The sequence below is a fragment of the Lolium rigidum genome, chromosome 7 (assembly GCF_022539505.1).
Source record: "Lolium rigidum isolate FL_2022 chromosome 7, APGP_CSIRO_Lrig_0.1, whole genome shotgun sequence".
Lineage (NCBI taxonomy): Eukaryota > Viridiplantae > Streptophyta > Magnoliopsida > Poales > Poaceae > Lolium > Lolium rigidum.
The window spans coordinates 324,577,503-324,590,030 of record NC_061514.1 but is presented as its reverse complement, the minus strand read 5'-3'; the positions used below and the strand labels follow the sequence as shown (position 1 = coordinate 324,590,030).

General features: G+C 47.1%; 3 protein-coding genes across 3 annotated transcripts; 2 read left to right on the top strand and 1 right to left on the bottom strand.

Annotated features, from left to right (window-relative positions):
* Nucleotides 1-1,250: 1,250 nt before the first annotated feature.
* Nucleotides 1,251-4,177, top strand: LOC124675276 (receptor-like protein 45). Its single transcript, XM_047211341.1, has 3 exons — nucleotides 1,251-1,650; nucleotides 1,744-1,890; nucleotides 1,970-4,177. The coding sequence occupies exons 1-3, from the start codon at nucleotides 1,251-1,253 to the stop codon at nucleotides 4,039-4,041; spliced, it is 2,619 nt and encodes an 872-aa protein (XP_047067297.1). The 3' UTR covers nucleotides 4,042-4,177.
* Nucleotides 4,178-5,818: 1,641 nt separating this feature from the next.
* On the bottom strand, nucleotides 5,819-6,920 carry LOC124669723 (acyl-CoA--sterol O-acyltransferase 1-like). Its single transcript, XM_047206285.1, has one exon. The coding sequence runs from the start codon at nucleotides 6,918-6,920 to the stop codon at nucleotides 5,889-5,891; it is 1,032 nt and encodes a 343-aa protein (XP_047062241.1). The 3' UTR covers nucleotides 5,819-5,888.
* A 1,899-nt stretch (nucleotides 6,921-8,819) lies between these two features.
* On the top strand, nucleotides 8,820-10,723 carry LOC124677242 (GDSL esterase/lipase At1g28590-like). Its single transcript, XM_047213240.1, has 5 exons — nucleotides 8,820-9,112; nucleotides 9,197-9,409; nucleotides 9,836-9,987; nucleotides 10,081-10,348; nucleotides 10,447-10,723. The coding sequence occupies exons 1-5, from the start codon at nucleotides 8,860-8,862 to the stop codon at nucleotides 10,698-10,700; spliced, it is 1,140 nt and encodes a 379-aa protein (XP_047069196.1). The 5' UTR covers nucleotides 8,820-8,859; the 3' UTR covers nucleotides 10,701-10,723.
* Nucleotides 10,724-12,528: the final 1,805 nt, after the last annotated feature.

Genomic DNA, 12,528 nt, shown 5'->3' with positions numbered 1-12,528 from the left:
GACTTTGTGAGGTATCGATTCTAGCGACTGAAATTTACACAAGGTGATACTATATTTGTAAAACAAAATTCAGAGAATCAACCTGTGGTTGGATGGTTAGAAGGGCAATGGTACCTCGAGCCCACCAGAGTTTAAATCCTAGATTTCACACTTTAGCGTCTCACAAAAGCTAAATATTCCTCAATGGGAGGCGACGTTTTCATCGACAGCGAGATGCATGTGGTGACTTCGTCAGTTTTTCGGCGCAGACTCTTGGAGGTGCTCATAAGGATAGGGTGTGCGTACGTCCGTCCATAAGGGTGAGTGTGTGCGTGTATGTGTGAGCGTCTTTAATTGTAGTGTGTTTGCGCAAGAAAAAAATCCTGACGGGCACAAGGGAGTGTCAACCGGGCTCTCCGTCCGATTTCCCATTTCACCGTCTCTCCGTCCGATTTCTCCGTCTTGTGAGGGATTCCCTCTCTCCGTCCGATCGCCTCCAATCCTTCCCCTTGTTGCCCACTCGCCCCGGGAGTCGCATCTCATTGTCACTAGGATCCGGTGAGGCTGCCACCTGCCAGGCACGCCTCCTGGCATCCGGTCCGGGCGGCCGCCACTACCCTCGCCGGACCCCAGCACCACCGCGACTGCCCGCTCTCGCCGTCCCTATTGCTAGCGCCGGGGTGATTCAAAGCGGTGGAGTGAAGGTTCTGAAGAAATTCCACAGCGGAGTAAGCCAACTTGCTTACTTGGTACTATGTCAGTTCCACCCCTATTCACATCACCTAATTTAAGAAATTGTGAGATTGAGTTCTTTTATTTTAGTATAATTGAGCCGAGTACGTATCAGACAACATCCTGGCCCCATACCTTCCAGGAATGTGTAAGTACACTTCACTGGAAATTGTAATGTGAGAGCGTTTTTTATAGCTATGACTGCAGCTATAATTGGGTTGGCAAGATGGTTGTACGTAGGAAGATATGCCAAGAGTAATGCTGGATGGTTAGGTCGTGGTCCGATTTGGTCACTAAGTGATGTGTTTGGTGGAGACTTGAACAAAATGTTTTTTAACAAGTCAATGATGCCATTGCTCAAAGTTGGTGTCCAAGCCTACTTTCCTTGACCATGGACTGAACTTTGTTGACTAAGCAAGTGTATAGTCTTTGGGTAGCCAATTATAAACACCACAGACAGCAGAAATATGAGAAGGCATCACGCTCTCAAACATACACCCAAGAACGAAAGGGGTAAGGCAAAACCGTTTTTCTTTCGAATGGGCTGCTACTTGCCATGGGGATGCTTGTTCCTGGTCCTGTGCATAGTGTACTCCAGGTTTCCGACTTCTTCAGGCTGCATCATGGAGGAAAGGGCGGCCCTCATGGATATCAGCTCCTGGATCATGAGCATAAAGTCCGAGGCTCCCAGTTCGTGGGAACACGGTGATGACTGCTGCTCCTGGGAAAGAATCACTTGTGACAATAGCACACGGCAGATAGTGCGTCTCGACCTTTCCCAAATCTACTGGCCAATCGCTACATATGGAAGTGATGGTTCCACATCAGTCGAAGTGGATGCTCCATGCTGGAATCTGAACATGACGATCTTTTCTTCGTTTCGGGAGCTTCAGCTACTGGATTTCTCTGGAAATCAGGCTTGTTTACAAAATTTCAATGGTATGTAAGTCATGTTGCATGCATGGGACTCTATTTTATTATTCTAGTAAGTTTGATTACATTTCATCTTATTCGAATCAAAAATTTCCTTAGGTCTTCAAGGATTGAGGAAGCTCAAGTATCTCAACCTCAGTGACAACACTTTCATAGGGAGTATCCCAGTATCTATCAGAAAACTAGTTTCTCTGGAGGTCTTAAATCTCAGAGGAAATAACTTGAGTGGGGCTATTCAGAATGCAGGTAATGAAAATAAATTTAACATCCTTTTTTAGTTGGTGCAATTGATTTTTATTTTCTATAAGGCATGTATACATGGCAGGTTTTAAAAATCTGCGGAACCTGCGAGAATTGCATTTGGGGTCCAATCAATTGAGTGGTAGCCTCCCAGCATCCATATTTGCACTTCCATGCCTTGAGCACCTGGATCTTTCAGAAAACCTCTTTCTAGGACATATACCTATAAACTCATCTTGGAAGTGTCCCTCAATTCTTCAAACTATCAGGTTATCTGAAAACATGCTAAGCGGTAAATTTGATTTCTTCTGGCTCAGAAACTGTACCAAACTCAGAGACATAGATCTGTCTAGGAATACTGATTTGGTTGTTACAGTGAAACTTCATGGTTGGGTACCTAATTTTGAACTGGAAAGACTAATTCTCTCTTGGTGTACCCTTGATAAGAGCATAATTGCAGAGCCACATTTCCTACGCACACAACATCATCTCCAGGTTCTTGATTTGTCTAACAGTAATTTGCCGGGAAACATGCCCAATTGGTTGTTCACAAATGAAGCGGCACTTGTTTACCTGGATCTTTCAAATAACTCTTTAGTTGGATCATTAGATCTGATTTTGCAACACAAGACTATTTTTCAACGGGTGAACATATCTATGAACCATATTGAAGGACAGCTGCCAGCCAATATCAGTTCAGTGTTTCCCGAAGTGAGGATTTTTGATATTTCTCATAATATGATATCTGGATTTGTGCCATCTTCATTGTGCAACATTAGAAGCATAGAATTTATGGATCTATCAAACAACATGTTCACAGGAGAAGTACCATCTTGCTTGTTCACTGATTGCTCAGCATTGACAGTATTGAAAGTCTCAAACAACAGTCTTGGGGGTATGATCCTTGACGGGGCTAGTAACTTGTCATTTGTGAGGGAAATATACCTGGACAACAACAAATTTCATGGGACTCTCCCTAGAAATCTGTCTGGTGATGTATATATCATTGATTTACATGGTAACAAGATGTCTGGGGAACTCGACACTTCGTTATGGAATCTTCCTTTACTAGGAGCTTTGAGCATTGCTAGAAATGATTTAACTGGTGACATTCATCCAGGAATTTGCACATTAACAAGTCTTTTGATGTTAGACCTGTCAGACAACTACTTTACAGGGCGTATTCCAAATTGCAATGCTCCATTACCTCTCGAGTTTCTGAGTGTATCTAGGAATTCACTGTCAGGCTTCCCAAGTGCCTTTTTCAACAGCTCGTACATTGAAGTTTTGGATCTCAGTCATAATCAGTTTACAGGCAGTATTGAGTGGACACAATATCTTTATCAAATCAAGGTACTTTTGTTAAGCAGGAATAAGTTTGAGGGGCAGATCTCTTCAAATCTTAATCAGCTCCAATACTTGAGTATAATTGACATCTCGCACAACAAAATTTCGGGTCCCATACCCCCATGTATTGGTGTCATTCCATTTGAAGACCCTGATGATAACTTGTATGATTGGCCCACAGCACCTGGTAGTGTCTTTGGAGGGTTTGATGGCATGGACTTCTCATATAGCAATCACTATGACCTCCAAGGCTTCACCTTTACAACAAAATGGAATTCATACACATACGGACGCAACTTCTTCATGTCGATGTCTGGCATTGACTTGTCCGCAAACATGCTGTCAGGTGAGATCCCTATGGAGATAGGAAATTTGAGCCATATCAAGTCTCTCAATTTGTCAAACAATTTCTTTACTGGATCGATTCCTGCAACCTTCGGAAACTTGAGTGAGATCGAAAGCTTAGACCTATCAGAAAACAGGCTAAATGGATCTATACCAAGGCAGTTAACTCGGCTATCATCATTAGAGGTGTTCTCTGTGGCATACAACAACTTATCGGGATGTCTACCAGACACTGGCCAGTTTGGCTCATTTGGTATGGACAGTTACAAAGGGAACGGCAATCTTAGATCATGCACTTCCTGTTCAGGTCCCGTGGTACGGAATGGTACAGTAGGAAATGTGGCTGACGATTCTGATCCAATTCTGTATGTGGTCAGTGCCGTTTCTTTCGTCTTGGCATTTTGGGCTACCGTCACATTCGTGTTCTGCCATTCGTTTGGGCAGCGTATCATTCTCAACCTGTAATAGGTACTGGTGTGTAAAGTATGTGTGTATTTGTAAACTGTGCTATATTCTGTTTCTTTGGAGAAACTGTAACTCTAAAGGAGTATTCCAGATTTTGTTGTGCTGCAAGAAGGTGAGTAAATCTCAGTGGAAGCCACTGAATATAAAGTTGAGAAGAGGTTTGGGGTCCTAGGGCTATGAATTGTGGTTGGATTTCTCAGACCCCATTTTCTTTTGAAAGTAGTACTCTATCATAAAGTAAAATGGGAGGAAGAGCATGGTGGTTGTGGTTTGAGCTATTTTAACAGTGATTTTCTTTGCAAACTTTGTTAACGCACTGTTAAAAGTAAACCTCTGTTTGGCGATGACTACCAAGGTTGGTGAATGGTGACTCGTTGGCTGGGGACCATGCGGGTGGTGGATGTTTAGTATGCTCCCTGTGCTCAAGCCATGGACCGGTGCGTAGATAAGGATTTATGGAGTGCATGGGTCCATTCGATGGTAAGCTGGAAGATAGGGTGTGCGCCCATGTTGCCCGAAGGGCGGTCACAATGCAGATACAGTGAAATCGTATCTAACGCCGTCCAGCTCAGTGCATGCTACAGAGAACAAAATATGGTCTTGGACTGCAATTGCAGCAGCACATCGTAGACTTTTTCGCCACAGTAGCATCGACGCCCCCAACTACAGCGCGAGGCTTCAATGGCGAAGATCACTTGCCTAGGTAAAGAGAAGGTACCAGAGGGAGAGAGTCGTCATGGGGAATTTTCTAACCCCGGATCCCGTCGTGCAGAGCTACAGGAAAGAGCATGGAGAGAGACGTTGACTTTGGGTAGAACTATTCACATATTTCATCTATACATCAATGGTTACTTTGCAAATAAGCCATGTGCTCATCCTTTGTTGCATCATGCCCCTCCCTTTCATATCCAATGGCCAATGATTGATCAGTGCAACTGGTTCATGAGTAGAGCGGTTTCATAGGATACATTCTCCGGGTGGAGGAGTGAGTGGGGGAAACGAGTGGAGTGTGTGAGGGGTAAATTGGGAAACTCGGGAAATTTCTATGCCTAATTTTTTTTAAACGTGAAACTCCCAACTTCTTATATTAAAATCGGAGGGAGTATGTAACAACTTTTCTCGACACAAATTGATATACGGCTTAAATTCAACCTACCATCCTACCAATGATCTTTCATTTTTCACCTCTCGGACGTTAATAAGCTACACTTGTCACTTCTGTGAGGAGAGTGGCCAAATAGCTCCCGAGCTACATGTAGCTTGTTTTTGGAGAAATTCGAAAACTACATTTGAAAGTTTAAAAAATTCGGAACAAAAATTCTTGATGTAGATAATAACAAAGTCTACTAGTGTGCAAAAAATGAGTCTGAAATTCGTTGTATTTTGATCTCAGCGAAAATGACGAATGTGTGGATCTTTTTTTTCGATATGGAGGCGGCGTCCCGGCCTCTGCATCGAAAGATGAACACGAATGTGCGGATCTGGGTGTCACATTTTGAAAGTTGAAATTTTTGTCATATTTGTCTAGCCTAGAATAATTTTTAATTCATATTTTTGTTAGTAGTAGAGTTCAACACTGTATGCACCTGGAATTTTGTTTCTTATTTTTTTGAAACTTACAAATGCAATTTTCGATTTTTTCAAAAAACGGCCACACCATGTAGCCCGTCCTCCAATCGTGGTTTCTGCTTCTGTGAGTCTGTGACAACTGACAAGACAATGCAAGCTGCCTAGAAGCAGTGGATGTTCCATTCAGTTTTGTTTGAACCGTTGGATGGACAGTGAACATTGGATGCAAGGGGGGCAGGTGGTGACTTGCTGTTTGCAAGTCACTGATTCCCCGTCCGTTAGCCATACCATGTAATCTTCTTGCCGGCGTCGAGGAAGAAGGCCGCCACGGCAGCCCACTCCTCCAACAGCTTCTCCTCTACCCCGTCCTTGCACAACGGCGGGAAGAAGAGCCAGAATGATGTGGCCGCGACGAACAGCACCACCAGTAGCGTCGCCACGGCCCGCGGTGGCGACGGCAACCCCCTCGCCGTCCACCCCCGCGCGCACCACCCCTCGGCGACGCAGCAAACGCCGTGTAGCAGGAAGAAGGCGGTCATCCCGCCGTTCGGCCGCCGCAGGCTGAGGTAGTACACCATACCTTCGTGCATCAGCCCGGACACGAGGAAGGTGGCCAGCACGCCGGCGGGGTTCCCGGCGCGAGCGCGCACGGGGTCGTACACGGACGGCCGGAGGATGGCGGGCACCATGAGGTTCCACCGCCGTCCCCAGAAGTCGCGCAGCGACGACGCCAGGTACGGCCGGTCGAACTGCGGCTCCGTCTCCATGCCGAGCGCGCCGACGGCGAGCGCGATGCAGGGGAAGAAGAGGTCCAGGAAGCAGTATATGTGGACGCCGTACAAGGCGAGGCGCACGTAGAGATGGAGCTGGTTGTTGAACTTGTAGAGGCGGAGGATGACGGCTATGACCGCCGCCTTGACCGCGCAAGAAACCAGTGACATACCCGGTCTGCTGGCTTCGGTCGACGCCGCCGCTCCCGCACCGCCGCGCCGCTGCCGGAGCTTGACGGGGAGCAAGGCGGTGAGGAGGAACGTGAGCACGGGGAGGGCGGGGTCGAGCGGCCCGCGGCCGGCGGCGAGAAGGAGGAGCTTGAACGCGCAGAGCCAGGCGAGGAAGAAGGCGACGGTGGCCCGGATGATGGCGGAGGAAGTGAAGGCCAAGGGGGCGGCGACGAGGAATGGGAAGAGCGGGAGCAGCGCGACGAGGCGCGGGAAGCCCGGGCGGAGGACGGACGAAGACGCGCGCGCGTACAGCGCGGCGGCCGCCGCCGCCACGGACACCATGGGGATGCTGTCCTGCAGGAACTCCATGGTCGTCGCTCGCGACTTGCTGCCACTAGTTGGCTGTCTCACGCTCTTGGATTGATCGCCGTGAAGTGCACAGTGTTGAGATGTTGTCAGTGTAGTATTTTAGTGACAGTGTCACGTCCATGTCAGACTATGATATGCCTGGAAATTCTACATGGGTAGCACGACTTTTGAATTGTCAGAAATTTGTAGTATTTTAAAGAGTATGGGCACTATAATTATTTGCAAGCTGTCCAAAAACATTTCAGAAAAATGGTAATGGGAAGTGCCACGAAGTTCCTTGTCAACAACCCCCTAGCTCTGTCTGAACGCCAACGGTGGTGATGTTCCGACGGCCGGCAACACAACTTTCCCATCGTTGGATGATGCCGCCCATGAAGCCACTCGGCGGGTGGCGGTGGTGGAACCGTGATCTGCATCTTTCCATACGTGTTGGAGGGCCTATGGGAATATGGGATGTCGGAGCTTGTGGCGTTGTTGTTGCGGCTACCCGATGCCGATGGGGTGGTGGAGATTGGCCCGGTGGCCTTGCACTCGTGTGGCCGTAGGTGCGGTGTTGGGTCCCATATCTAGGCGGGACAATTGCTGGTTGGAGCTGGTTGGAGGAGGGGCACTGGGATGTTACTCGCAAACTTGACTCACGTCATTACTGAGTGCCCCTAAAGGGGACGATGTAGGATCTTGCATCCTGCACGCGAACATGTCCCCTCGGCGCGGCATGGCGTGAGTGTCACGACGTGAGGTGCCATGACGCTTTTGGTATGTCGTTGGTTCGATGGTCGGTGAAGAAATCACGTTGATTGGCTCGTGTCTCCCGTTGTCTAAGCTCTCTTGTGGGGCTTGGTAGTCGAGATTGCACTTTGATGTCATGGACAACGGCCTTGGGCACCGTTCTCCTTCATGTTTGCACTGTTTGAGAACTATAACCATGTACCGATAGGGTGTCTTAAGTCCTCCGTTAAAACCTAGGATCTATTGGAGTAGGATGCTATGATGCACTCACTGTTGCCTCCTTGCAGGAATGGTCTTGCGGTGCTTAACGCTGGTGGTGCTACAAGTTTGCGATAGATGTTAGGGGTGGATTTGTGGCCAGGACGGTGGATGCCGAAGCGGTAGCCTTAGATTCTATGCGGCAACGACTCCATGGGGGTATGACCATGGCATGGGTGGTGCTGACATAGATAGCTAGTTTGTTAGTCTTGCCCGATGCAACCAGATGGCATGGGGCGATGGATAAATGTTTGGATCTGTCAAATGTTTAATATATAGCAGCTTAATCTAAAAAAAAGATTTTTGAACTTCTTATTTGTTTGTTGCAAGTTTGTATACTGGATTTAATATACTAATATATGCATCATTTTTATGTATGAAAGTTCTGACACCAAAAAATATCGTACAAGAAAAAAAAATACCTATCATTTTCTGTGTAAAATTTCTTACAACAAAAAATATCTCAGAGAAAAAATTCACTTTTTGTATAAAACGTTTTTATACAACAAAAAATATCGCACATCAAAAAAGGAAAATCGTGCAACAATAGTTTAGGAGTTAATCAATTTTGACGCGGACAGCACGCCGCGAAGCACTCACATTCGCTCGCCCGTAGTGTATGGCTTGCTGTGGCAGATTCGAGCTAGTAGTGGAATTCCGTTTGAGGTCTCCAGTGTCCATACGCGCGTCGATCTTCGGCCTTCCCCAGCTCCCATCGTTTTACACGCGAACACACGCGGCTGCTTTCCAGTAGATTATAGTAGATGATGACGTCCATAGACCACAGTCAAGTCTCTCTCTCCTACATCATCTTCAACGGCGGCCCCTTCTCTTTAACCTGGTCTCGAGCCACGCACATCCATCGCTACAAATGCCCCACAGCTCCACAAATCGTAACAGCACAGGATAGGAAGGCAGGCACGCACGCAGACACGAAGGGAGGTTTTGGACGATGGCGCCATTTTCACGATTTCTCTTGGCGGTGGCGCTCCTCCCCGTCGTCGACGTCGCTGCCGGTGCTGCGCCCCGCGGCACGCGCTACTCCGGCATCTTCAGCTTCGGCGACTCCCTCACCGACACCGGGAACTCGCTACGTCTAGCGGCCACCGGTTCGGGGCCATCCAGCCGGCCGCCATACGGCGAGACCTTCTTCCGCCACCCCACCGGTCGGGCGTCCGACGGCCGGCTCGTCATCGACTTCATCGGTGACCACTCGATCACCACCAAGTTATCCGGCAGTTTTCGACGATATTACCATGTACATATAAATGATGATATGCTTTGTACAGTTGAGGCGCTGGGGCTACCGAACCCAAGGCCGTATCTCGCCGGCAAGAGTGCAGGCGATTTCCGGCGCGGCGTAAACTTCGCGGTGGGTGGATCAACGGCGCTTGGCCCAGATTTCTTCGACAGCAGAGGGCTTAAGCCGTTCGTGCCTGTTACTTTCACAAACCAAACCAGCTGGTTCAAGGACGTTTTACAGCTTCTTGGCTCGGTTCACGGTAATGAAACCATGTTGCTAGCTAGTTTGATTTCTACTCTAGTCCATATATAGTTTTCTCAATATGAGTTTATTTATATATCCACACGTGCGTTACGAACTAGTATGTATAGTGGGATGTCAGTACTACCTCCGATTCAAGGAATAAGGCGCCCTCGTTTTACGTGCTTTTCGTTTGACTGAGTATTACTTCAAATATATAAAGCTTGTTTCTATAAAATTAACATAATTAGAAAGTGCTTTTCAATACGAATCCAACGATACTAATTACATATAATATAACTAAGATTTTGTTGCTTAATTTTTATGGTCAAAGTTCGTCTTTGAATACGCGTGCGCCTTATTACTTGGGACGGAGGTAGTAGTATGCATGCATGCTGTAAAGGAAAACATGATATCTTTTCCCCATCATCTTACCATAATATAGAGGGGAGAAGGATGATGGCGAGGTCGCTGTTCCTGGTCGGGGAGATTGGAGTGAATGACTACCTCGTGGCCTTGGGGAACAACACCGTTGGGGTCGGGGAGTTGCGGACCTTCGTGCCGCACATCGTCGCCGCCGTCCGTTCAGTCCTGACCGTAAGCTATCTAGCTAGCTAGTTCACCACTGCAACGATCATTAATATGGTGTATGAACCATGAAGATGTATGAAACCATATGCATGTATGCAGGAGGTGATCGCCGCCGGCGCGAGAACGGTCCTAGTTCCCGGCATGATACCGCTCGGCTGCGAGCCGCAGCTGCTGGCCCTCTACAGGAGCGGCGACTACGACCCGGAGACCGGATGCATCACGGAGCTCAACGATCTCGCGGAGCTGCACAACCGCGCGCTGAACGGCATGCTCCGTCAGCTCCGGCGAGCTCACCCGGGCGTGGCCATCCTCTATGCAGACCTCTACGCCGCCGTCGCCGACTTCATCGTTTCCCCGCGAAAATACGGTACTATCAACAGCCTCCTGCTCGCAGGTTCACGATTAGTAATCAGTTAAATGATCGAGGCTTTTTCTTTCCTGGAACGCGCACGCGATCGCATGCAGGGTTTAGGGATAAGCCGCTGGCGGCGTGCTGCGGCGGCGGGAAGGGCGCCTACAACTTCAACATGACGGCCTTCTGCGGCGCGGCGGGGACGGCGGCGTGCGCCGACCCGTCGGAGTTCGTGTCCTGGGACGGGGTGCACTTCACGGAGGCCGCCAATAGGCACATCGCCTGCGCCACGCTCAAGATCAACTCGCCAACCCTGTTAAGCTCGTGGACGGCGGAGGCAGTGCAAAGGGTTGGGTGCGCCGCGTGAAAGGCGACAGCGACAAGGTTTTTTTTTTTCTTTTTTGCTTTGCCTTCTTCCACTATGTAGAGAAGTCGGCTGGCTCAACCAAAAATTAAGTAGTGGAGCACGTGGCCGTACGTCCCTCTCATCACACGAACCCTTTTTTTTTTTTTGACTAGACAGGCTGCAAAACAAAACGTGTTCCCGTACGATCCACACCGTGATTGGTTGAAAAAAATGATAAGAACAAAGCAACTTTAGGTATAGATCGTGCTTTACGATAATATTTTGTATGGTCACACACTTTGTTTCACTTTGATCCTGCTGCTCAAAGACATTTATTTTACAAAGGAAAACATTTTTTTCCTTTCCAGACTACACATACCCAACGTGTAATGACTTTACACGACAAAATTATGAGTTATATGTGCTTACCATTGCAATTTTTCTAGAGCTTGCTCGAATGGAGTGTAATCTGTGGATTGTACCTCCGCCACCCTAGGTGTTCATACTGATTCTAAGTTGATCACGTGTACTGCGCTTGTTTAATTATTTTATCTTCTGTATCGTTCGACGTCGTATGTTAGTGCGGTTGTGTGCATCTTACTTATGCAGAGGTTGGGTATAATGCTTAAAATTTTTGAGTAATAAAGCGTCTTTCATCGAAAAAATATGTCCTGGTTGGAATCTGCAGTGGAATAAACTTTACCTTGACTCAATTGGCAGCCTTAAGCAAGGAATTCATCAACCTTTCTTCATGGAAATATTGCTTCTAGGTGCTTGGGCCATGTGGAAAGTAACGAAATCCTTCATCTTTAACAATCAACCTTCAAGCCTATATGCAGCCAAGGTAGTGTTCAAAAAAGACCTGAGATGGATAAAATTAAGAGCTAATTAAGCGCGGGAAAATCTTACTCTCTCTCTCTTTGCATTTTGGATAGACAAATTCATCTAGATGACATGGAAGTAGACAAACATAGAAGAGGATAAGTCTTTGAGTCCATTATCGATGGCAAACACCGGAATCATAGACTTGTAAATTACTTCCATCGGGAGCGTCGATTGCGTGCCCGACGAAAATGTCAAATTTCGGGTAAACAAGAACTCGACAACTTCAGCCATTGCATCAGCCAAACAAGGCAGTCAATACAAAGTTCATATTCTTAGACCGTGTCCACCGCAATAAAATGTCCGAATACCATGTTCGTAAGCATGAAGATAAGACCCTGGGATCCGTCATGTGTGGCCCGACACTCGCACAAGCTGCGCTCTGCTAAATAATTTCCATATCCATGATATGATCAAAAAATTCCGACGGACGCGTTGGGTTCCGAAACATAAAACTGGAATTTAGATTTCGATAAGACCTCTGCAGCCCGAGCTACCAACATATATCGGATTCGAGTCCGGGGACTCGAGTTTGAAGTAGGTTAACGATGTTTTTGCCTAGGAGCAATTAACTGGTTCCTGATCCATTAGAAGCATCAAGATTGTTTACTAATATCCCCATGACAAAATATGTATATATCGAAAATGATAAATGAGTCATCCAAAACTTCAGGTTCTCTGTACAAATGAATGAGTCATGATTTGGAGATTCAACCCGAGTCTACGACTCGATTAGAATCTCGGGAGCTACTGGCATGAACGTATCCATGGACATTGCGAAGGTTAACCCTCGTCAATAACCAACGTTGTTCTTACAAGAGTGACAACAACAACACAAATGAGTATTTCTTTTAACTATGTGTTTTAGGACACGTAGCCATCATAAAAATTACCAACAAATCATGAAATTTGTATGTACTTTTATTATCTATAGCATGATCACATCATATATGGAGAGAGAGAAGAT